General features: G+C 36.5%; 2 protein-coding genes across 3 annotated transcripts; one reads left to right on the forward strand and one right to left on the reverse strand.

Annotated features, from left to right (window-relative positions):
• The first annotated feature begins 137 nt into the window (after positions 1 to 137).
• LOC105275555 (fatty-acid amide hydrolase 2) lies at positions 138 to 8,008 on the forward strand. The gene is made up of 10 exons (XM_011332463.3): positions 138 to 467; positions 4,172 to 4,354; positions 4,621 to 4,840; positions 4,977 to 5,194; positions 5,546 to 5,657; positions 5,837 to 6,135; positions 6,227 to 6,328; positions 6,780 to 6,947; positions 7,063 to 7,245; positions 7,424 to 8,008. Exons 2-10 carry the CDS (start codon positions 4,175 to 4,177, stop codon positions 7,523 to 7,525), a joined length of 1,584 nt encoding a protein of 527 aa, XP_011330765.2. The 5' UTR covers positions 138 to 467; positions 4,172 to 4,174; the 3' UTR covers positions 7,526 to 8,008.
• LOC105275556 (myosin heavy chain 95F) lies at positions 8,001 to 22,722 on the reverse strand. 2 transcript variants are annotated; one of them, XM_026971989.1, is made up of 19 exons: positions 22,604 to 22,684; positions 19,225 to 19,486; positions 16,022 to 16,215; positions 15,654 to 15,727; positions 15,427 to 15,556; positions 15,173 to 15,337; positions 14,481 to 14,893; positions 14,048 to 14,307; positions 13,751 to 13,908; positions 13,508 to 13,672; positions 12,986 to 13,209; positions 12,523 to 12,714; positions 11,368 to 12,351; positions 10,954 to 11,093; positions 10,664 to 10,708; positions 10,039 to 10,159; positions 9,851 to 9,968; positions 9,552 to 9,767; positions 8,001 to 9,064 (listed from the first exon to the last, which is right to left on the reverse strand). In XM_026971989.1, the coding sequence occupies exons 3-19, from the start codon at positions 16,200 to 16,202 to the stop codon at positions 8,913 to 8,915; spliced, it is 3,738 nt and encodes a 1,245-aa protein (XP_026827790.1). In that variant the 5' UTR covers positions 16,203 to 16,215; positions 19,225 to 19,486; positions 22,604 to 22,684; the 3' UTR covers positions 8,001 to 8,912. The 2 variants fall into 2 exon arrangements, with proteins under 2 accessions (XP_026827790.1, XP_026827789.1); XM_026971988.1 differs by lacking the exon at positions 19,225 to 19,486 and having other exon boundaries at positions 22,604 to 22,722.
• Positions 22,723 to 26,696: the final 3,974 nt, after the last annotated feature.

The following is a 26,696-nucleotide window of genomic DNA, read 5'->3' on the forward strand; positions in this document are numbered from 1 at the left end:
TTCATACGTACTGTTTCAGACTTTAGTTTGCGATAACAATTTTTTAACGATTAAACTTTGAACAGCGGCGTTTAAAGATAGGCTGTCGGATTCCCCCACCGAGCATGATATTAATTGAAATATCAAGTCAGTAGCATCGTTCTATCCAGTCCATTGCTATCGCGTGTAGTGACACCAGTGGGTGTACATGCTCGGAGTACACATTTTTCGTAATCGATTCTAAGTCGCATTCTTCTTCAGTACGTTCTCACAGATCAGAGAGATCACGAGTTCATCGACAACGAGTTTATCTCGTTCTGAAACATACATTATAAGTGCAAATCGGCCGCAGGCCTGACATACAATATTAAGATAAACGTACGTGCGTGCTCTTTTTGAGTGCAATTAAGAATACAATCACGGATTTTTTAGCGAATATATATCAACCAGTGTGATAAAACTGCACAAAGTCAAACTGCTAATTGACGGTACGTATATCAAGTTCCTCAGAAAAAATAATCTATTTCTAAAACACAATGATGTATATCATTCTGAAAATTACAACCTTTTAGTAGTGAGTGCTTTAAAGAAGATTTAGTAAAAAATAAAAATAAGTTTTGATAGAACTCTATACTATTGATAAAAATCTGCGAAAATGTTAACATTATTTATATGTAGTAAAAATTGAATCTATCTACATAAACGGTAAACAAAATTTTATATTGTATATTTTACATATTGTGTTATTTTGAATACCTATAATTTTATATATTACGTTCTTTACACATATTACATTAAGTATTTTTGATTTTATGTTACACATTTTATTATTCTGCATTATTCCGTATTATCTATATCACGTAATCACTTTGTAATTAATTAATACGTATTATTGACAATAACTTTCCTCAAGTGAATTTAAACAAAAAGTATAAGAATATTTGTTCTACATAAGAATTATCTAAGATTTAACATAAAGTTTGCCTTCTTCTACTTCCGTAACGCATGTTTATTTCATCGAATATTCATGTTATGCAATTACATGCAGTATACATACATACATCTTAGATAATTTTTTTCGTGATTGTGCCACATTCCCTTTTCACGTAACGGAAAAAATATTAAAAACTCATTTCACCTAGGTTTTTCATTCAGATTTACATATTTATAACAACTACTTGCGATTTGTTGACTGCTACTAGACACGAAAATAACTCGCCAATTTACCTTTGCTTTATCTACTCAACAACCAAGTGTTCTTTTTTCTTCTTATTTTCTTTCTTGTGTAAATAATTTTTTTGTAAGTAATTTTTTTGTAATCATATATACGTATCGTAAAGCGAGTCATAGAATTCTCTAATTTTCTTTTAGTCAACAATATATAATAAATTTATACTTTAGTATTTTTATTCTTTCAGTATATTATCAATTAATCTTTTTTAGACGTTGTGAGTTCGCATATACACTCAGCCATATGTATGAAATTTACAAATATGTGAAAATATTGATTCCATATATATATATATATCCATATAGTATCTTTGAAAAATAATATGACGCCGAATGTGATTCAGCAAATCTGTTTTATCAGAAGTTTGCGTTTTAAAAGTAAAAAATAAGCGCGCGAAATCATATCAAGTGAAGATAATATGGAAGATTGTTAATCACTGCTTTTTGTTAATTATCAGAACTCGAATCTACAATGTTGTTTTAATGGTGATATCCTTGAAGCGATTTCGAAAGTAGACTTTTAAAAGTCTATGCACGTACTGATTGACTGGGTTATGCCTAACATCATCGATGAAGAAACATACTTTGAAAATTAATAATTTGTATAAATACAATCAATATGTGAATGCAATATTAAACCGCAGTTATTTTAGATAACCAGATTAATGTTGCGTATGAAGATAATATTGATACGCGTTTGACGTACTTTTTTAATTTCCGACTCGATAATCAAGCTTTACCTTGATATATTATGGCTTGCATAATTAATTGATAGTTTTTTAATGCAGTATGTAATAAAACTCTTCCGTTTTCAGAAATCGCTTTTGCATCATACGTCATGCATAATGCGCGTTTTGTTCTTCCCACTCGAAAATTTAAAACATGTAATTACCTGTCAAAATTAAATCGACTCAAGATATTATCTGCGTTGCTTCTTCCTTTAGCTCGTCCATAATACAGTCAGAAAGTTTTATAATTTGAATGTTCTGAACGTTAAAGCTGAAGCTGCAGCTTCTTTTTGAAGCTCGGTTTTCAAAATTTGGCACATTTCGGTGCATTATTCGTATAAACATAATAGTTTATGCGAGATAGCAAACAAAAATTATCAAAAATTATAACCAATATATAATTCCCAGTAAAAGTTCTTATTCGTATAACGGAATATTCCCCACAAAAAGTTATTGAATGCATGAAAATCATGTATCTGTTCATTTTGTATACAACGTGCTTAAGCGTAGCATATTCTTGTTACATATACATAAGTAGATGCCCCAATAGCCAACTCTGTCGAAAACAAATATCATCAGAGTCTGCTACAGATTTTGTTAGTAGAAACGCTACAGATTTGACGCAGGTTTTGTCTTTTCTATACTGTTAGCAACATAGCAACAGAAACATAACAAAATCTGTAGGCATAACCAATCTGCAGCGCACATTTGCACTATTTCTGCCGCCAATCTGCTGTTTTATTATGTCAGCAGGATTTGGCAACAAAACAAAAGCTTAATGCGGACACAGATGGCACCGTATCTGCTGTATCATTCTGATTAAATTCTGCTGACATATTGTTAACAAGTTGCTTATTGGGTGTTCTGGATGTCCTTGATCAGAGAGCAATTTTTTATACCGATTGGCTTACACGGGTGTAGTCATTTCATCTTCCGTAAAGAATATCATACACATATAATTAATACACGCGTGCAAGAAAGCAAGAGAGCAAAAAAGTATCATTATTTATTAGAGCTAAGAAGAAACATGAGTAATGTTTACGTACTATTGACTGCAAAATAATAAGAAAGCTTTTCATGTGCAACTTACATTTAATTATATAATCAATTTTACAGTCGCAGGTTTTGAGCAACACTGCATTTTCGATCATTTTCGATCTGTTTAAAGAAATGGAAGCAGAGTTTATTATTGGGTAATGCAGTAATAAAAATGATAGGAGAATGGTGTTGAACAAATTCGAAGTCAGTGAATTCTAACGAATTATGTCTTGCACTAACAATAATTGCGTTTGCACGTTACGCTGCAGTAACCGCTTTCAAATTTCTCTCTCGTGTTTTCCTAACACCTTTTTAGTCACTTTTTAATATTGTAATGGTCGTTTCTCGATCCTTTGTTTAAAATATGCATCAGAACTTGCTAGTCAGTTTAGACAGCCTATGACTGTCATACAATATAAAGTCGTCATCGATTTTATAATAAATTATATAGACTTAAATTAAGAAGCATGATGACTGCATAAAGAAGTATGTTTCGCGTAAAAACAGGTTGTAATAATTTATTTCTATTTCCTTGGATTATTATGCCATAAATTATTATGCGAAACGATTTAGTCGTAACTAGTTACTAGCACGAAGGAATATATCGATTTGAAAAAAAATAATTCGGAATTGGCACGTTGTTATTTTATGCTTCGCACGCCAATTAGGATGTGTTGGGCTTTTGAGAAAGTCACGTTTATTCATTGCATCGTGAACCATGACGTGAAATTGACATGAATACAAGAATAAGACCACCCAGGCCGTCACCATTGGATAACGTAATATGTTTGTGATTTGAAGTGCTTACGTAATTTCAAGTGCCAAGGGGACATTATTTACTGATACGTATGCACGCTTAACTCGATTGCTGTTTCGTATAATGAATATCACGCAATCAACAAGCAATAGGAATTTCACGAAAATCAGAATATTTCATTTTCAAAGTTTATGAATGTGAAAACACATGATTTTTATCGCATTTGCAAGTCCAAAAAAATCGGCAAAAAGATTTACATATAAGTAAATCGCTTATATAAGAAAGTTTTATTTCAAAGTCTAGACAGTCATGACTGTCATACGTCATAAAATCGCTATCGATTTTATAATAAATTGTATTTTGTTTGTTAGATATATTGAATTAATTCTGGTACATTCGCATGACGATAAGCTAGATGTAAGTAATATTTGTTTTGTAGACGATGCTGCTTAGGCTACGTATAACACAAAGTATCCTAAATGTTATATCTTTAATATTACGTCCGATCTGGTTGTTCATCTTCAAGAAACCGCCAAGTATACCTCCACCAACTATACCAACGAAAAAATATCTACTCACCTTAAGCGCCACTACTCTCGCTAGAAAGATTAGACAGAGAAAGGTAAGTACATATACATAGCCTTTTTAGAACGATCTTTTCCCTTGTGCAATCGTATAGTTATAATCCTCCTCTTGTCTATGTATGGCATATAAATATTATAGTATGTATAAATTTCATTTATAGTTAGACATTATAGTGTTAAATACGATATCATAAATAATATAATGTTATTTTATTAGTAAGTACAGATACACACATGCATAAAGATGATAGAAAAATATTAATATAAATATCTAGAATTATTGATGCTTTTTCATAAAAAATAGATTACGTGCTATCACTTGGTGGATGCGTATGCAGAACGGATTAAGGAAGTGAATCCTTATTTAAATGCAGTCGTTGACAATTGTTTCGGGGATGCTATAATTCAAGCGAAATTGTATGACGAACAATTGAAAGCTGGCAAATACAATGCCGAAACTTTGGAAAAGGAAAAGCCGCTTTACGGTGTCCCGTTCACCGTTAAGGAAAGTTGCTCTCTCAAAGGTGCGAATAAATGATCAATTCTTTTAAACGAGTTTCTTAGAGGAGTTATTTCGTAGTTTCTGACATACGTATATTCCAAGAAAAAAAAGAGAATAAAGTCAAATTACTAAGAGTACAACAATAACGTATCACACAGGCTGCAGCTATACAGCCGGCTCTTTAGCCCGCAAAAAGATGAAAGCGACCAGAGACAGCGAAGTAGTCGAGATCCTTCGAAATGCCGGTGCGATCCCGTTATGCGTTACAAATACCCCCGAGATGTGCGGTGGCGTAGAGAGTTCGAACCTGCTACATGGTCGTACTCGTAATCCTTATGACACCAGATATTCTCCTGGAGGATCATCTGGTGGAGAGGTAATTAGCTTTGTCATCATCGGTATCGATAAAAAACTGTAAAAGCGAAAATTTTCAAGAGAATTAGTTACATGATAATTTTTCCTCCCTCCCTCCCTCTCCCTCTCTCTCTCTCTCTCTCTCTCTTTCTTTTTCTCTGTATCATTTAGAATAGATTTAAACTGATATCATACCAGTCCCGTTATTCTTTAGTATTTATTCTGATAAATACAAAACTAACATCGAAAAGGTATTATAAACATTAAAAGATACAATTGCGATACTTTATACATCATTCTTTTATTTGAATTTTAATAAATCAAATAAAAGAATAAATTTAAGAAAGGATATTCAACTAAATTCGCGTTTCAGGGTGCATTGCTTGGGGCAGGTGCTTCCTTGATTGGGGTCGGCTCGGATTTTGGTGGCTCCATAAGAATTCCGGCCGTTTGCAATGGTGTTTTCGGGTTAAAACCTACGCCTGGTAAATTGATTCCTTTTTAAGATATAAATTTAAATGAATCTCTCTCATTTTTTCATCTTTCAGAATGTTACATAACAGGCTATTAAAAGTTTAAAGCTCTGAAATGAAATCTAAAATAAGAAATTGCTAGTCAGAAAAGCAGCATATTAATACATCGGATACTCTTCTTTGTCACGCAGGAATTGTTCCGTTAGCAGGACACCTTCCACTTAACGAAGATGAATTATTTCGAAAATTTTTGACCCTGGGTCCGCTAACCAGATACGCGGAGGACCTTGACTTGCTTATAAAATTAATCACGGTAAAATGCGATCGCCCTTTGCATCTAAATGTACCGGTAGACTTAAAGCAACTGAAGATCTACTATCAGCAAGGTTTGGATAACAAGTTCTGCATGCATTCGGTAGACCCGGAAATCAAAGAATGCATTTTGAAAGCCGCGAACCATTTTACACAATACAGTAATTGTGTAAAGAAGGTACGATATTCAAAGAGTGCATTTGTTACATGAAATACATATTAATTTATGATAAAGTATAAGAGAAGAATTACATTACTTGATATTGCAGCTACCAATAGAATTGCCAAATGATATACTTGAAGTTACAATAGTAACATATTTTAATATCAAGAATCTTCCTAACTTGTTGATAGATGCTAACAATCCCGGGGTATGTATAAATAATTTAAGCTAAACACTTCTTGCTAGTAATTTCTAAAATCTCATCCACCTCAATATAAAGTAAGACAAAGAAAGGAAATGTAATTAAGCAGCTAACTCTTTCGACATATGAAAGTCACGTTTATGCCCTTTCCAGCCTGAAACATTTTAGACGTGTTTCACTACGAGATTGCGAACTGCCACACGTTGCTCAATATTGCGCAACTTTTTGTTCCGAGATTGCAATTCGGCATCGCACTAGTGTTAAAATGCATAGGATTACACACATATAATATAACAAAAATATTGTTATACAAACATTATAGAAAATAATCGAAAAAAACTGAAGTTGGAAAATGTAATCGAAAAATGAAAGATGTCTTTTGTATCCTACAAAATTTAATTTATTACTTTTTCATTTGTGAAATAATTTTGTTCTCAAATTCTTATTGTTGTTGCAGCTCCGAAAGAATTCAATCACCGAGCTTGCAAAATCTCTCTTCGGTTTGTCACAACACACATCACAAACATGTTTTTTCACCGTAACGTTTGAAACACATTTGGGATTGTCAAAAGAAGATATATCATATTATACAAAGAAGGGAGAAGAGATTCGAGAAAAGTTATTAGTTAGTATCTCAAAAGTTTATATTTAATACACCTATTGTGTTTATACATATCGTCACCCGATCGAGCGATCTCTCTTCGCGATTTTCGATCATTACTTTTTTGTTTCTCTTGCAGAATCTGTTGGGACAAGATGGAGTACTTATTTGTCCAACTTTCTCATCTATAGGAATGTTGCCGGAATTCAGTATTTGTGAAATTTTGAATATCTCGTACTCGAGTATCTTCAACACATTCGGTTTACCCGCAGTAAATGTACCAATGGGGCTCAGTCGCAAAGGATTGCCTTTAGGCCTTCAGGTAACTGATCAAATCTCAAAGTTTTACAAGTTTGCGAAAGATTCGACAAAAATTCGAGATGAGTTTTAGAAATATGTAACAAATATAACTAAGCATTTGCATCAACTAAAAATATAATTGTCTAAGCGGAATAATTGATATACGCATTCAGCATCGTATATTTAAAAAAAAATTGCAGGTGGTAGCTGCACCTTACCAGGATCGCCTCTGTTTAGCGGTTGCAAAAGAGCTAGAGGCAGCTTTCGGTGGTTGGGTACCGCCATATCCAGTGTCCAATTAGCAATTAATAAATGGTACATGCTGTTTTAAATGTAGATATTTAATATTTGTGCATAAAATTTTTGTACCCACGGAGAATGGTATTTTTGAACAAGATATATGTATCTTGTTGTTAAGAATTTTAGTAAATACATATATGCATATACATGCATGTATTGTGGGAAATATTTTGAACTTAACTCTACTCATGACGATAGATATATGTATTTCTGTTATCATATACGCGCGATAGATGTGACAAAGACATATAAATAATTGGCCTATATTGTTTTCGAGAGAAATGGCAATCGAAAATAACGAGCGACAGACGACAGAGAGACGAGCGCGCATCTGCAGAGAGATTCGCGTTTGAATCGTAAATTGGACTCCTTAAATTGTATGCATTGTATTCGCTCGATTATTAAATATATTTTAATAAAACACCTACAGTATGCGTATGTATGTATGTATGTATATATTAAAGATGCTATTGGATATACATAAACAGTCATTACTTTTATTGCATATATATTAATGTAGTAACCATGCAAATTTTAATAGATCACACGCGGATGAGATCACCTACCGTTTTTATAATTTATTACTCATCGCGAAAAATACTTTTGGGAAACTTAACTCGGTACATATCACTGCATTTACTTTCCATTATTAAAATGTTTGTTACTGCGAACAAACATCATTCATTCGTACTCGCTTTTTCTGCGTATTATAGTAAACATTAATAATCATTTAAAATGATATACGACGATAAATATAATCGCTAATTAAAGAGAACAAATCTTAGAAACCATGACGTTTCGTTTCTATGTATAGTTCGAAAATGCACACTAAATATAAGTTTAATATAAGGAACTTCAATTATATCCTTTTATTCGTAGCTGTCCACAAATATTTAGTAATGCTAATATCTTGCTAAAAATCTATGTTAACGTACAGCAAATTTATAATAAGTTATAGCAGCTTCTGCAGATGTCTTTTTTGGAGCTTTAACACATTATCTGATATGCTGGTGATTTTAATTTTATTAAATTATGCTACGCAAACAATGCTGATGAATTGATTGTGCAGTTTCTGGTTTCTTAGAATCGCAGGGAGTCGCAAAAATAGGATCTAGAAAAATAGTATCCTTGTTCTGATTCTGATAAACGCTCGATATTCGTGTATCAAGATAGAAAATTGTTTTATCTACCTACTGTGTAATTTAAATTATTAGAGACGCGTAATCCATGAGTGCCGCAAACTGCACAAGGCACACTTCGCATAAGACACCGAGTCATCGATGCGTTTCCGAACATGCGAGACACTATATAAGATACTACATAAATATCGTCGCGAATTTTTCCGTCGAACGGAACGCAAAAGAGCAATCCTTCTCCACCATAAATTTCTCACTTCTTGCGATCACACGGCGGCAAGTATGGTTTGCCGCCATATTTCTCCCATTCGCGATTGAATTCGTATTCAAGAACTTCAGCACCGCGCTTTCTCGTCAATCCAGTCTCGTCCAGGCTCAACTCGCACATCTGCATATCATCGATACCTAGGAAATAAAAGTAAATTTTAATAAATTGTATCAAATGTCTAATAAATGTCTAAATAAATGTCTAATCTTTTCAATACTATGTGGACGTCTATAAAACGCGTCTAGCAAGTAGCACGTGAGCGCATATTTTTAAGTTTTATTTTTACAAGATGTAATATATTTAACATTCACTACATTAAAGTACATTTTCTTTTATAACTGAAGAAAGAAACATGACGCACGGAATCTAAAAAATATTCAGCGCACTGAGGTGTGCCGTAAGCAAAAAATAAAAAAAAAATTCTACGCGCGCACAACTCATTTAAAAACTCCGAAAGAATGTTTCTCATTTAAAAAAGTCCGAAAAAAGTATGCTTGATTATTTATAATTCATTAACTAATCAATAAATTATTTATTGGTTTCAAAGTACATACATTCTATCCGTAATGTATAATAAAGTAGTTTGCATGAACATCAGTCATAAATGTTCACACTACGACTTACCTGCCACAAGAAGTATAGGCGGTTTATCGGGATGAAGTTCCATTTGCCGTGCCACGTACTGCCCGTCAAAATGCGCGTACCACCATCCTCTCTTGCCTCCACCATGCGTATTGTCCTGCTGTCCCGCCGCAGAGGAACGAACGAAGGGGATGCGGAAGTATCTCTGCGACGACTCGACTATCTGTTGCTTTAGCGGTGTCCTCGGTGTCTTCGCGGCTAAAAGACGCAATTGGGAGAGACAATTATTAATTGCAACTATTATCGTCAATCTATTCCCTTTATCTCGAATATTTCCTTACCTTCCTCCATGATGGACTTTGGTGCTCGTTCGTTCTCGTCCATAATGGTCCTCCTGCGATTCCTCGCCTTCCAGGCATGATAGACTTTCAGTCGACGATGGAACTCGTGACGACAAGCCTGGAACGAGCAGGATTTTTCAGTAAAAGAAATTACGACTATCCAATCGGCTGTGATGCGTCGCACTTACTTCTAGTAATTCAATGTCACAAGATGTATTAATTGCATCTCGCAGCTCCGAGTACTTCCACTTGGACAAGTCATACTTTTTGTTGCTCATAGCTGCTTGTTGATTGCGCACTTGTTCCGATCTATCGCGCGAATATAAATGCTTCATTATAAAATGTTATACAATCACATAATTCTAGATAATAACATGGTATCATATTTAATAAAGTATTCTAAGTAAGCGTTAACATATTCTCTTAATATTCTTATTTTGACGTTAGTCTACAAAAAAGTTAGAAGGAACTACTGCATGTTAAAATTAATGGATTACATGGTTATTAAGCCTGTGCAAGGAATACAAAAAGATCTGATGAAGAACCTAGAAGTGTTAGGACAATCAAGTTTTCGGTTAATAAATGTGCAAGCATGTATCATCTTTTATGACAGATTCCTCGAGTGAAACGCAAGAAACGCAATCACTTTTGAAATAATGCAATTTCAAATAAATTTTGTTGAAGAATCGGTCAATGGAAAATAGAATGCAAAGTATTACATGCGGTGCGATGAGAGTTTATCGATCGAAACAGGGAGCATGTTTCATTGGCCGTTAGTCATTCATGAAAGATATCCGAATGATTATACGATACCTCATTAATCTGTTGTTGTTCGTAGGTACTCGTATGTCGGTGCCACTGTGTAGTTTTAAACAACATAAAATAATGTCTTATTCATGTTTTCATTTTTCACGATGCTCTACAATGCGATGTCGAGGACCGAGCTTACGTATTATATAATCATGGAATACAAATTCGATTACAATTAGCAAAATTTCCAACTAATACCGATTGCGCGTCATTTGCATTCAATATGTAAGTCAAATTATTTTCAATAAATTTAAATGATCTAAAACCGATTTAAGTCATATCTCAATTTTTACCTTCTCACAGGCGGCGGAGAATCCTCTACTTGTCCATTCGATTCTTGAGCAAGCCGAACGGCCAATTCGTGATCTCTTCTTTCTTGTTCCAGCAATTCCCGATATCGAGTTTCTTCCATCGCCTCCTTCTCCAATTGAGCCTTTAAATCATAAATACAATAATTAGCTATAAATAATAAAACATAGTATTATATATTAATAATCGTTCAAAATATTTCGTATGATAATTTTGTGCTAAACAAATAGTATTTTCAATGGTAATGGCTTCCGGATAGATCGATCATGGAATATATATAGATTAAATTGTAATTAAATAAATTATTGCTGTCAATCGCGCATCCGTTTGCTCTACTTGACCTACTAGATTTGTTGTTCACAAATTAATTGAGTGATTACGGAAGAAATTCGACCGACCTGAAGAGCAGCCGCGGTTTTCTGATCCTCCTCTTCTTGTTTCCTCCTCTGCTCCTCTTCAATCTTCCTTCTGGCTTCCATGTCGAGCTTCTTCCTCCTGTTTTCTTCCTCCTCCCTCTTCCTCCGCTCCTCCTCTTCCTTTCGTTTCTTCTCCAGTTCAAGTTCCTGCTGAATCTTCCTTAGCCTAGCCTGCTCCTCGGCAACCTTCTGTTGCTTGACCATATCTTGAAGAGCGGCCATTTGCTTATTTACCTGATTTACTAGAGACGTGTAGAGGCCGTCGATCTCTGTCGGCGCGATTCTCGGATTATCCTTGATTTTGCGCATAGCTACCTCCAAATCGTCGTCGAGCCTCTTCATGTCTAGCGTCGATCTCTCCCGATTCTTCAGCTGACTCGCGGTTTCCTCCATTCGCGTCAGCTGCTTCCGCAGATTCTTGATTTTAACGATACCGCGAATGCGCGGCCGATGCTGCTTCTTCGCGATGTACATCCTCGCCGTCTTCTGCAGCACGATCAGATGCTGCCGCCGATAGACAATCTTGTTCTTAAGCTTGATTACCGACAGCGCGCAGAATTGCACCTTGTTCCAGCGCGATCTCAACAGCCACTTCTTCACATTGGCGACCAGCTTTCGCAGATTCTCCGGGTCGGACCTCATGATCCGGTCGAACTCCGCGAACTTGCCCGGTTTGAAGAACACTCGCGTGATACCGAACTTGAAATCCTTTTGGTTCAACTTCAAGCTGTGCAGCAACGCCTCGCAGAAGAATCTGGGATCCAGTTTAGCGAGTTCCGGCGGCAGATAGGTCTTGTACATGCTGTAGAGCTCGTGGAAAGGCACTCGGCTAGGATAGCCGTGCTCCATCAACTCCAGAACCGATGTCATGCCTGAACAATGTAGCTGGTTCAAGATGCTGTTCCCGTCAAATTGATGCGCTACCATATCGCTGTTCGGCTTGATACACCTTATGAAATTTGTTCCCTAAAAATATCGATGTATGTTTTAATAAATAACAAGATAAAGATATAAATATAGATAAGGAGAAGCAAGTTTTTAGTTCTAAATTCTATTAAAAAATTCTTGCAATTATATATTATATATATATATATATATATATATATATATATATTACTGCAAGATTTTTGCACTTACGTTGCTCTTCAGCTTGTCCATAAGTTCACCGAGCTGCGTTTTGAATTTGCTACCGACGCTGATGAAGTTAAGCTTCCCTTTTTGCAATGAATGATTAGCAAACTGGGTCCTGAGAAATTTATTGCTACTGTCTTGAATAAGCGCCTCCAAAGAAGCGTGCAGCGCATCGTTGTTTTTCTCGATAAATTGGTTCTGCAAGATCGAAACATAAACTTATATCGATCATAGAAATTTTTATATTTTGCCTAAAATTTTTGAGCGAAAATCTGAAAAATACATTTTTAAATATAAGTCTAAAAGGTAGCGAGAAATAAAAATTGAGCAACGTGAAAAATGAATCTAAAAGAACTCAGGAAATGTCTGAAAAAACGACATAGTTCTCTCTAATTTCTACTTCTGCAATTTAGACATTTTTTATAGTACTTCTTATACTCGTTAGTGCTTTTTCAAACTGCCATTTTACCGTTTGATAGCAGACACCGCCGGCGTAATGACGAATCACGAAGCCCTCGTCGTCTCGTAATTCTCGATGAGCCTTCAATCGTGACGTTCGCGGTAAAGTGATGCGGAAGTGGCCGTTCCAAGCACGATGAACCTCGTTGGTGAAATGTGCAAAACTGTGAGTCGGCAGTTTTGACTCCTCGTCCAGCAGGCTGAAGATACCCGTAGTTTTTGACTCGATTAAATCTGAAAGTTAACGTGATTCGTAGTAACATTTATGCTATAGAAAAATTGAGTTTTCAAATCTATAAGAGCTGGTATTACTTGCTATTTTGTTTGTAAAACAATTAGTTTAAACCAAATATTATTTTGAAATCATTTAATTTAATATTAGATACACAATAAGATTATAATTTACTTTGTATTAAAAATAACAAAATATCTGATCGAATAATTCGAAATACTTGATAATTAAATAAAATTTTCTCTTTTATTTTAAGAATTGAGTTTCTATATTTCGTTTGTAAATAGTTATTCCACTCACCAATGCAATCCTGATTATCGACATAGGAAATTTTTGGCACGTTCAAGGATTCTCGAGCATAAAGTTCCTGCTCATACTTCAGGATTCGCTCGTTGAAAAACTGCTGAAGCTTCTCGTTACAATAATTTATACAGAACTGTTCGAAGCTATTGACTTTGTAATACTCTATAAAAAAAGAATATAGAAATGAAAATTTGTTGCTATATAGTGTGACTGGCAAATGTTTGAGAATAATTTACTCACCGAATCCCGCAATATCCAACACTCCAATATAATAACTCGAAGCCTTGAAAGGTATGCTCTTGTTGATCCGTGCGACAATGTGATCAAACAATTTACTGTAAATGGCCTTGGCCAGAGCGTCTCTGGCATTATTAGCTTCATAAACCTTTAACGGCACCCTGTCGCAATTAGAAATCGGTGAAGATAATTAAAGAATTGTACGCAGTAGCAGAAAATAGAAAACATTAAAATACATAAGAATAATAATAAATGGAATATTATAGAATAATAATAAAATTGTTTTGTTTGATCACTCACATGATGACTGTTCCTTTAATGCCACCTCGGCTAGTCTGCATTACTTTCGAAACCAAAGCCTGTCGCAGCTCTTCGGGATCCACGGTTAACAACCGCGCAGATATTATTACCGCCTTTTCCGAGCCGGCGGTTATCCTGCAGCCGCCCTTGGTATCCTCCGGATTGTCCTCGAATGTGATGTTACCGAGGTGAAGCACCGCCGCCACCATCGTGTAAATTTCCATACGTTCGCCATCCGTTAAACCGAGCCGAGTGAATGCCTTTGAGTGAATACAATAAATACAATGAAGAAACTAGACGCCATTATACACACAAATATAGCTTTCCAAATGTTTTTTTTTTCTTAGAAAATATCATCACCAAAAAATTAAAAGATTAAGTACTTTTTTCAAACATACAATAAATATGCAACATAACTTAAAATTAAGTGTACCTGATCGATAGCATTGAACCCTTCGACATCGTCCAAGATAGGATCGTGGAGGCTGCCTTTCTGCACTTGCTCGCGACTCTTCTGCGTCTCGTTCAGCCGCTTTTCCGAGCTCGCGTTGCAAAAGTACTGGGTGCAGCCGTTCCTCAGATAGTGGAAGTCGTCCGGCTTGGTGATGCCTAACTTTGCACGCAGGTCAGCTGGTGCACCGGCACACATCATGTAGAACACATGATAGTTTCGTTCGTCCGGACTCTGTAGGCTTACCCTGGACTTCTCTAGCAAGTAGTGAGAAATGTAGCCACCAACGACCTGACACTTAGAATCGAAGTGCACCTCCATGAACTTGCCAAAGCGCGAGCTGTTGTTGTTACGCTTTGTCTTTGCGTTGCCAAACGCTTCCAACACTGGAGTCGCTATAATTCAAAGGATATTAATCAGTTGTTAACAAATTATTAAATTCTCTTTTATACTTAAATAAAACAAACTGAAAAAAGCTGGACTATAAAAAGAAAAATATTTGAAGTAAAACTCTTTTAAGTCATGTCGGTTGGCTTAAGCAATTTTATGAATAGCTGTAATTATTTCGCGACTACTGTCTGATTATCATTTAATTATATATCAGAATGTTAATTATATTTCGCAAACTTAATTAGTTTAATTAACTTAATATTTTCTCGATATTTTCTCTTTACCATCAAGAATCTTCTGTTCGATCGGTCCAGCAGTTGAGCCCCAGAGATCGCAAAGATATCGCAAGAGATATTTGGTCGATTCGGTCTTTCCCGCGCCAGATTCGCCGGATACGATGATGCTCTGTGATTGTTTCAGCACTTTCATGTCTCTGAACGCTTTGTCACCTGTGAAAGGAAAGAAAATTCACTTTGTACTCTCGCTACATTTTGATTGGGAGCAAATTAACAATGAGAAAGAGAAGAGCGCGTGTTACCGATAGCAAAGACGTGAGGCGGCGTTTCACCCAGGGACTTTCCTTGATAAGCCTTGATGGTTCGCGGCGAGTAGAGATCTTTCACCTCGTAATACGGATTCACGGCAATTAGGATGTTAGCGACGTACGTCTGCAATCGTGAATAACGTAATGAGCGATAAAGAGATCTCCTCTCGCAGATGTTGGCGGTGTAATTTGCCTGATTCAGCGTCATCGTAATTACTCACGTATATCCTGTCTTTGAAGTAACGAGTACGTATATTGTTGAGTAGCGTGGCCTCGTTCAGGTACATCAGGGCACCTAAAGCAGATAAATTTAGTAAAAAGGAAAATACAAATCAGTGAAAGTGCTTTTGTGCAAAAGAGCGAAAGCCGCGTGAGAAGCGAGCGTAACCGCGCGCGATCTTAATCTCTCACATGTGAACTCGACGAAACAAGTTCGTCACGGTGCGTAACAGTCGAGGGAATTGCGAGTAAACGGGCGCTAACGTATCTCTTCACTCTATTCTGTTTCTTAACGCCTACAGCGCGCGGAGCGTCAGTTGCGAAGCATTCCCGTGTACATGCATTGTAGAATGTTCCAAGCGAAATTTACAATTATCTTCGACATCTTTGGTGTATTCGCCAGCAGGAAACACCTCGTCCAGCGGGCAGGTGCGTTGTGGATATTTCGGATCGAGTGGCACGATTAGAGCGTCCCCGTCCACCATGTCCGTGAATTTCCCAATTATGAAACCCTCCTGGGGGTCCCGGACCCACACCTGCTGGTTCTCCATCCCGAGCTTTACTCTGGAACAAATAGTTGCACGATGATACGATACACTTCACGATATTTTCGATTCGTTATTTTTTATATCTCCTACGGTAGTATTGAAGAGAAAGTGCATGAAACGTTCTATATAATAAGGATTATAATCTTTTCAAAGAGAGATATAATTAAATTATTTATAAGAGATATTTTTATTCATGTATATATGTGGGATTTTAAGACTCCATTGAATAATCTCTTAATCGCTCAATCTTTAAATTAATCTAATTTGCAACCAACAAATATGTTGTAATGTCGGTTTAATTAAGTATTTAAAAATATTAATTTTTGTATATTAAATTCTAGAATAAGATACACAAACAATTAACGAAGTGATATCTATCAAATAATTTTAATATTATACCAGGATCTTATATTACTTTATTGCGAAACGATATGTAATGTTGAAAATTAGAAAATTGCGATAGATAATGGCCTTCCTCAATTTCTTTTAAGAAAGGACAACTTGAATTACTTCTAACGTGGACAAAGGATCCACAGGTAAAGAGACATTCGATGACTTCGCAGAATTATTCGATATGAAGCTATAAGCTCGCGTTGAAATTTACAATGGGCGCGAGAATTAGTCGAATAAATCGGCGGATCATTCTTATTTATATGGAGCGCACAAATCGCTGATGACAGCCCTTGTTGACGCAGACACTTTCTCCCCGCCATTGGTGAAGTTTCCGGCGAACGAAACGTCCGACTTCCGGCGCTCTCTGCCGCGTATGCTGAATGGTGATTCTTAGTACTCATTCAGTATCAGCACGATTCCCGGTCATAAGAATAATCTGAGCTATGCATTATTGACGGAAGAAGCAACAAAAGTGTCGCCACGGTCGATAAGAGCGAGGGATTTGTTATAGTCATAACGATTACCGCTGGTTGGAGAACTATCATGAATCTAAATTAGATAAATGATTACGATATAACTGGCTATTCGTTATCAGTGAAGTGCGTCATCATGTATATATAAAAATAAGGTCGTTTATTGATTGCTGAAAATTGTTTGGTGAAATCCCTCATTACACACACAGACACGTGATTTTTACAATCAAGCTCAAACCTGAACCTGTAATAAAAATATTTTAAATTTTGCATTAAAATAAAGAGTTAATTCTGCGCTTTCTTGATTGTAAAAGATTGTGACCCAGCAATGTGCTTCAAAATTGTTGAAAGTATTATTAGTGACATTGAAATCAATCATAAAATAGCATGAATATGTGATCGTATAAAATAATTTTAATGATGAAATGACTAATAGGCAGAAGAATGTTATCATTATTGTTATCGTTATTGTTATCACAAAAATTAACAGATAAAGCTAGATTCATACTTTAGTGTTAAAACTTGTTATGCTAGTTGTATTATATTAAATTTGTCTTCCTTTGGTTTGCCGATTGACGCAGAAATCGAAATTCTAGGCTTCAATTTATCGCTTATCACGGTGCGTTATCGAGATAAGCAATGATGGATTACGCTGCGACGACTCCGAAATAATCACGATTACTTATTATCCAAACTGTGCTATATGATGCAGCTGCACCATACGTATTTTTCTTTTCTTTTTGAAAGAACAAACTTGCTAAATATTATTACATTATTATATCTCTTTCTTTCTAATTTTAATTCAAAAACCTCATCTTATAAATAATACATATAAAATATAATATATTTATTAGTCGTAAACTTTACTTTTCAATTTTTCTGTTACCTACATTTTCTGGCAATTATTTTTGAGATGATGTTTCTACATTACAATCGATTTCGAATTAATCAAACGATCAAAATATAAAGGAAAAATTTTAATGTTTTTGTTAAAAGATACAAAAATCTATTTCTCTCCGAGTAACTTTATTATCCGCACGCTTCCCTGTTTTCTCCAACTCTCCGCAACGCAGCGACCATTTTCGCGATTGCGTAACACGATTTTTGCAATGATTTTCGAGTTCAGCATGCGCGGCGGACACGCTTGGAAATTGTACACGCGCTCGAGCGGCAACGAAATCACAGGCAAAAAGCATCGTCGTCGCAAAATAGCCGCTACTCCATGCATTTTCCGGCGTTACCGGGATTCGACAATTGACTGGCACTGTGTACGATTAAAGGTCGTCACGAGTCGCTGCTTTCGCGTTTTACACGCGCTGCACGCCATGACAGAATTTTGAAAAAGCGTCCGCGTCCGCTGTCGTCTCCGCCGACATGTGCATCATAACATGTGCATTTGCATGCGCATGCATGCGAGTGCATAATACTTTTTTGCTTTAGAATGCGAGCATTTTGTGAGAAATTTAAATAAATATAGCCTGCTTATATCTTATTTTTATTTGTTATGCTACAGACTAGAGTAAATGTTCTCTCCTTCACTCACCCTGAAAATATCAATTTTATATATATTTTAAATTTAATTGGAGCAGAGCACATCTAATGTGCGCCGAAATGTTATTAAAGTTATGTACAATTCATCATAGACATTATGCATGTTTGATGCATGATACACCGTGGTTGTTAAGTGAAGAACCGTGTGCGGCCGATCTGGAGAACGCGAGAAATTGCCCTGTTCCTTCTGTCGTATTCTCCGCATCCCGTTAGAGATATCGTAACGGTAAAAGCCACCGGTAAATCCTTGCATCGATCCTCAGGACATCGCGAGACGCAGGGGACGCGCTGCATTGCGCTTTGCATCGCGTTTTGCATTGCGCTAATCCGTGGGACACGTTTACGGTGTAATGGCCGCTATATTAAAACTGATCGTCTGAATCGATCTCGAACTGATCGATCTCGGGGCAGTCATGTCCAAACCCGAACAAAGCACACAATGTTGCAATGCGTTGCCGCGGTCTAAGCATGCTAAGAGGCGATTTCTTACTGGTGGAGAGTGCAGGAGTGCGTCATAAGGAGAAAGAGGGAGAAAGGAGAAGAGATGCAAAGAGAGAGAGAGAGAGAAAGAGAAAAAGTCAAGGAATCGTTCGGATCGATTCGTTCACCTTCTTCTACTATATAGCAGAGGAAACCGTAACGTCCAGATGTTGCATCGCTCTCCTTGCTGCCTTGCTCTCTCTCCTCTCCCATCTAACGCTGTCGTTAATCCTTTTTTTTCCGCGGCACTTCTACGAGATGCAGCACTATCGATCTTGGCCTTTTTTACGGACTCGGCGTCTTCTTGCCGCTCCAAGTTAAATCGCTCTCGCGCATTGTTCTCGGAGCGAGCGAGGTGTGGTTCGTTCTCCGCCTTAGTTTCCGTGACCCCTTACGTTCAGAGACAGTCGTGTTAAGTGCGAGACCGAGCTTTTAATCCGAATGCACCTTGCGTGCGGAGGTGAGGTATGACGCGACGCGCGACGGGCCCCTAATTCATCGAAAGGGCCGGTCGAAAGGGAATGAAAGAGGCACGAGAGGAAGCAGGAAATGGCAGGTGGGATCGGCATACAGAAACAGGGAGATACGCGTGAGCGCGCGCACGAATATCCTACATTGGATGCAGTGACCAAAATGAAAAAAAATTTAACCGATGAATTTCAAGCGTATCATTTTAAGCGACCAGATGCAATAGTGAAAGTGTAAGTATAAGTTTAGAATTAACGTAGACTGAGTATATCATAAGAAATGACAAATTATAAAATATCAGCAGCATTAGTATGGACTGTATAAGTAATGACTCATTCTCCGGACTGAATAAAATTATTCCATCAATCATCATTTTCAGCGAACGTCGGTTTAATTTATAATTCATCGCGCGACAGGTTCCTTACTCCGATCCGGGCGATATATTTCATCGTTTTACATCGTTTAACATTAATTGGAACAACCTTCGCACCGTCGCCATCATCAAGAGCACTTGGTGATTAGATCGAGTGCAGTGGGTCGAGCTTTCGGTCCCGCGATCTCCCATTTGCGCCGAGTTCCGCTCAGCATTTTGCGTCGATCAATGAAGTGGCATATTTTGCAAGTAATGGCTATCTTATTTCTGTCTAGTCCGAAATATTAGCAGATCATCTCTCTCCGCAATTTTACAATATATTTTAGGGGAACATAAGAATATTAATTTAACTAGAAAGTAATCTGCAATATTATTCCCAAATATATATTACGCTACATATCAATAATTATTACTGATACATATTGATAATGATTGAGAGAGAGAGAAGGAGAGAGAGATCCAGTATCATTAATTTAATAATATTATTCCTTTAATGATGTATCATTCCGAGCTACTACTAGAAATTTGAATAATGTACTGGGAATCAGCATATGCAACTTCGTGACACAATTTAACTTGTGAATGATAGCCAATCGATAATGGCACGGGAATGGCTTGATCGGAAGTGGCCACGATTCACGTTTAAGTGCACACGATCGAGACTGCGTATGAGTCATCCTCGTCTCTCTCACGGCATCAAGTCCACCTACATATATCTATCTACATGTATACATATGTAGGATCGAGTGATCCTTTTTTCCGCGGTTGCGCAACACAATTCGTGTCATATGTTGTACGGTTGCTAGAAAATCCGCTAAACGACGACGAGAATCTTTACGATGTAAGCGCGTGCAAGTAATCGCGGGGTAATCTCAATTCTGTTAACTCACTTTCGCCGCGTTACTTTCGCTAAAGAGACGCGCGAGAAGAGCACGCGTTCACCGCTATTTCTGATTTCGAGATGAAACATAGCACACAACGCATCTCGACGATATGATAATGTATAAGATTCTATCAAAAATTCTGATCAGGTTATTACAGGCCGGTTGGAATGAGAATTCCGAAATTAATCGTAATTACACGGTTTTTATGTGAGAAAGAAGTTTGTTCAGATAACTACGATAACTGGGGAGAATTCTGAAGAATCGTCGAATTGGTTTAAGTGTCCTGATTAGGGAGAGGAGCTCGCAATTAATGTGACGTGTAAGATGAATGATTAAAGTCGGTATACATGCGTCATAATTCCATGACATCGACGATAAGAGAAACACAAGATAAGATATAATGAGAAATTTTACGATGATTGGAAATATTGTTCAATACAACTCCAAAAATTCATATAAACACAAAAGAATTTTTATTGAATGTAAACTCAAGTATTATAACTCTTTTTAACGTTCGATCTCATCGTTTCATCAGGATTTCCGATTCGCGGTATGTCAGATTTGTCTCTGAAGAAGTTTTTTTTCGGCATACGTCGCGCTGTATCATTATCTGAAATAAGCGATCGCTCCGTCTCTCTCCGCGGAAGGAAAGCCGTTGCGAAAAAGCGCGGGAAATGCACGCACGTCGCAACCAGCACCGGTAATTACGGTGATTTTGTAAAAGTAGTCACCTGTTTCGCCCGTTTCGCACGTTTCGCAATCGATGGTCTTTCGCAAATGAGCGCGTATCATATTGTGCATTACGCGCGGGATTACGGGCAACTTTTGTATTTCCTCCTTCCTTCTCGTACGCTCGTTTGTCCGTCGAGCAGTTTTACGAGGTACACGTAAGCGCTTACGCATAGGTATTCATACACTAATTCGCGCGCGTTGCACCGCACTTTTTTCGCCGGCGCATTGCCGCGCACCTCTCCATTCGTTCCACTCTCCTAATCGCGAGCTAGATAAACTGGCGAGCGTATAGAAATTTCGTTTTGCGCTTTTTTTCCCTCCGCTCCGCCGATTCTCCCCAACTGCCGCGAACGGAATACGGTAATGCATTACGTAAAACCTTATGCCCACGCTCGTGAATCACTCCCACAGGCAAATTCGTTGACCGAATAGCGGGCAATAACCATAATTGTGTCATGTCACTGTTAAATTGGTATTTTCGTAAGCAGGATGTCTTTCGAAACGAGTAAATAGTCTACGATGACTTAGCGTAGCTTTACATCGCAAAGTTGAATTTATATCGAGGTTTTCAAAACAAAAACAATTTGTAAATTATTTAGAAGAAAAATAAGGAAAGAATCCTATATAAAACATTGTTATATATATTATATATTGTTTTTCATTGTTGTATCATGTGTGTTCTTGACAATATTAGTTCTCCAAAATCCACTTTGTAAGTTTCGTATGTCTGACGTAGGTTGTTCCGATTCAGTTACTCCATTTAAATTTACTCGATCGCGTTCTGCCTTTGTTGTTCTTACTTTCGCGAAGTTTGTTTCTGGCTAATCCAATCATTTCAATGGCGAACACGTCACAATATTGTATACAGAGTCAATATTATATCAGAGTTTTATCTGCCGGAATGATCGCGCGGTCATGCGAACGCGTAATCATGATTGTTTCGTTGCACAGACGCGGCAAGCGCGTTGCGCAAACTTTTACCTATCGTCCTTACGGATCGATTAATATTGACGAGAGGATGGATACAACTAAAGAGCAAGCTGTACTCACCGTCTTGCCGAGCGCAGCGAACCGGGTCGGAACTACACGTGCGATAGTTACAAAATCCGACAGGCAACTGTCGGAGTCGGTGCGGCGGCCGCTTCGGAGCGACGAGCGAGAGCTCGGCGATCCACGGCCTTTTCCGCCGGTGCCACGCGGCAAACGGTGATCGTACCAGCACGTAGATCGCACCTTGCCGTCACTGTCGCTCTGGCCCATACAGCACCGATTAATACAGAAAGCTTTCAGGAAGGTTTTAAAATCATTTCAAGATTTCACATTTCATATGCAACATTTCTAAAAGGATTCCGCAATATGTCATATGAAATGTTGCAACAGAAATGTTTCTAAAACCTACCACATGCAATAAATTTGAAAAAATGTGAATATTGTAAAAAGTAAAATTATATATATATATACCTAGACCAAGTATTCGATCTTTAGTGAAGCTAACCAGTTGACAAAAAAATGCATTATCTTCACGTATCCTTTTTTTCTTTCAAATATAAGTGTTGGTGAACAGAGAATTATATATCTATATAATTCTTTCCTTTTAATCAACTATTTGGAGGAAGAAAAAGGAAAATATATAATATAAGAATGGCTCTTTGTCAATGTGCCAACAATTCACGCTTTTTAAAGGGAAACTTCGTGAATACTTGGTTTAGCTACGTATGTGTATATCTATATATCTTATATATATAGATATATATGCATATCTATATACATCTTATATATATTATGTATTGTTTTCATTAAGCATATTTCAGAAATCATATTTATTATATCAATTAGATTGCAAATATTAAATAAAAACCTACAATCAAAATAATAAATACATTTTATATATAATTTTTATTATAATTTCTGAAGTATTTTCAATTGATTTTAATAAGAGCTTTGTAATTTGTGTGCAACATCATAGGAAAATTTCAAAATTATTTCAATTAACCTTTAGTAATATATCAAAAAGATTTCAGCTATTTTAATAATCTTTCGGCAATATTTCAGAAAGGTTGCAGATTGATCTATACCTTTCAGCAACCTTTCTATAAGGTTTTGAATGCAAGTGTCGCGGACATTTTGCTATTCCGGAGTTGTCTCATAACTGTTGCAGAAACATTTTGCAATGTTTATGAGATGCTTTCATCTGTCAGATGAAAAACTTCTGAAATATTTCTGAAATGTTTTCGTGCTGTATGGGGGTACTCATGGTACCCCGATTCAAAACTGGAATAACCAACAAAAAGAACCAAAAACCGTAACAACGCGTAAGCCAAATTTGTAACTTGTACGGCTAAATTCCGTAAAGTTTATCTCGCACTACAATTCTACAATTATAAATTTTTCACTTGTTTCTTCTCGATTATTGTTGCTGCACATATACAATGGTGCATTGACCCCGGATCGACGTAAAAATATTAAACAAAGGAAAACTTCTTTAAAATAAAGTTTTCTCATAATTAATGACAGATAAAGATATTAATATGAAGGAAATTCTTCCAAAAGATTCTGATTGAATTATTGTACAATCGAACAGCTCAAAGTAGAGATATCTGAGCTTCCGGTTCAAACAGTTTAAACGGAACCAATGGTCGAACAGTTAGATCGTTTGCTCTTCCGTCTTGCTTCGTTTGCGTTTCTCAGGATAATAAAAGATAAAGAAGAAGGAAATAACTCTCGTGTAGATTCTGCAAATGTCAAATAGCGAATTTTTATTGTTTCGAATTCTAAATAACTCGCCGAAGAGTTGTTTAGACTAATTTAACGATCAATGTTGCACCGATAGTGCATCAATTTACACATCAATTATATTTATAGCTGAAAAATAAATTGAAATGTGTACGTTCTGCGTTTAGCAGTTGGTAATATCACTTTCATATCTATCGTGACATGTTAGCAACGTACGCTGCAATGTTACCGAGTAAAACATGAGTAGAGTTCTTCGTAACTTATCGTAAATATCAATGTGTAGTACTTTTTACGTTTGTAGACTTGAATAAACAAAAGAGTGCAACTAGAGTGCAAGATTTGTATTTTTTCTATTGTCATTTGTTGATTGGCTTAATTTTCTTTTAGATATTACAAAATTTAATAGATGTGAGAGGAGAAACTAATCCTTATAAAATGATCCTTAGCAGTGCGATATAGATTTATTTGTGATATGAACACATTTGCATTTCTTACTTATCGACAGAAAAGCTGCAAAGCTGTAGCAAAAATTAGAGAGAGAGAGAGAGAGAGAGAGAGAGCGCTGAAAGGAACAATAAAAATGTTTATTTTTATCTGTGGATTCCACAAACATTAATTTATTATAAAACGTAATATTCTATAACAGATATATATATACATTATATCCGTTCTGATATTCACCGGCAAATACGCGCCCAATGATGCATTTAATGATACTTCCGATATTTTATCTTTGCAAATTGCAATAATCTTATTTTACGATGTGATTCAGATAATAATCAAATACAATTCTGCGAATTTCTCTAAATGTTTCTACGAAAAAGAGGCGAGCGAGGAACATTACTTCAGGGAGAGTGACTATTGTGACGGGAATGCAATTAAGTTGCAAGTTAATTTGAAGTTGGTACATGGATTTTCCGGTTAGAAACGAGAAGAGAGGATCTTGATGGCTATAATCACTTGGCTACGATCGAGAGTTTAATGATAAATCGAGATAGAGATAATTTTCGCTATGGATGGGCCCTATTTGAGAAAGAAGAAAGATTGGAGGATTAAGTTAACGATCTGCCCATTGTAAAAAGTTATTGCTCAAAGAACACACGGCGTAAAGCAAAATGCGGATTTACAAGACGCGATTGTTACTTATGCGACTGTAAAGCAGAGATGACAAGAACTAAGCCTATGAGCAGCAGAAATGAAGTCGCTGGATTCTGTATTGAACGTCAGTTAGCTTACACGGAATAAGAAATAAATCAAGAAGAGAAAAGTGTAAAATCTAGAACATAGTGAGGCGGATTCGGGAACGAAAACGATCGAGAACGCCGACAGTGGAAAGATTATTATGTCGACAGGATGGAGGATACGAGGACTGCCAGAAAAAGGTAGAATTTACGAACTGCAATTTTAGTGTTTTTTACTTATATTGAGCAATTAATATTACAGGAAAATATCGATTTATCTGATTATCCGATCATGTATAAACATTATGGGCATGTGCATGGAGGGAAAGAGAATAGTGAGAGACATTATACGTACATATATAACATGTACAATATCAACTGACAAACAACATGTTGTTCGAGTGATTACGATCATCGGCTGCGAGATAATCCTAGAAAGGTGCGATAAAACGACAAATATATAAATTGCCGGCATTGAACTCTCGCAATTCCGCGAGATGTCTGCAACAAAATGCTGGCTCCGCTGAACAACGCGTTCTTTCATGCGCAGTTTCGTTTCTTTCGCGCTGGTGAAAGCGAACACGATACTTAAAACAGAATTTCGTGTTTGTTTTAATTTAGTGCAACATAATGGAAATTTTTAAACGTAACGAAGAGATAGTATCATGAAATTTCTCTATCGATATATCTATATTACTCACAATCTTATCGTTCACCAATACTTACTGTACGAAACTAGCGATAGCAAGGTCGTGAAAATCAGAGATGCTACGTATTGATATTCTCTCTCGCTCTCTCTCCCCTTCTCTATCTCTTTCTCTCTATCTTTCCGATTGTATGTATGTATTAGTGTATGTATGATACATGCAAAAGTAATCAGCAAAAGAAATTCGGAGCTCGGAAGAGAATCGCATTTAATATTTCGCAACGCCGATTGTCGAAGATCTAGCAACGTTGCATCGAGCCATGCAAGGTACCTAATATTATATGATATAGATTCATTTATAATAACATGAACACACCTTATTCACGTATCTTTTCTTATCTTTTCTAAAATAAAAACAATGACTTACGTACACTACTTCGTTTACACTTTAAGGATAAAAGAAACGGTAATAAAGACGTGAAAACGTAAATCCCCTTTTCAAATCTAAACATAGGCCGTGACGTATTTAGTGACGCGCCGGTACCTTGAGTTATACATCGCAAAAGTAAGTGTCTGCTTAACA

Source organism: Ooceraea biroi, chromosome 8 (genome assembly GCF_003672135.1).
Source record: "Ooceraea biroi isolate clonal line C1 chromosome 8, Obir_v5.4, whole genome shotgun sequence".
Classification (NCBI taxonomy): Eukaryota; Metazoa; Arthropoda; class Insecta; order Hymenoptera; family Formicidae; genus Ooceraea; species Ooceraea biroi.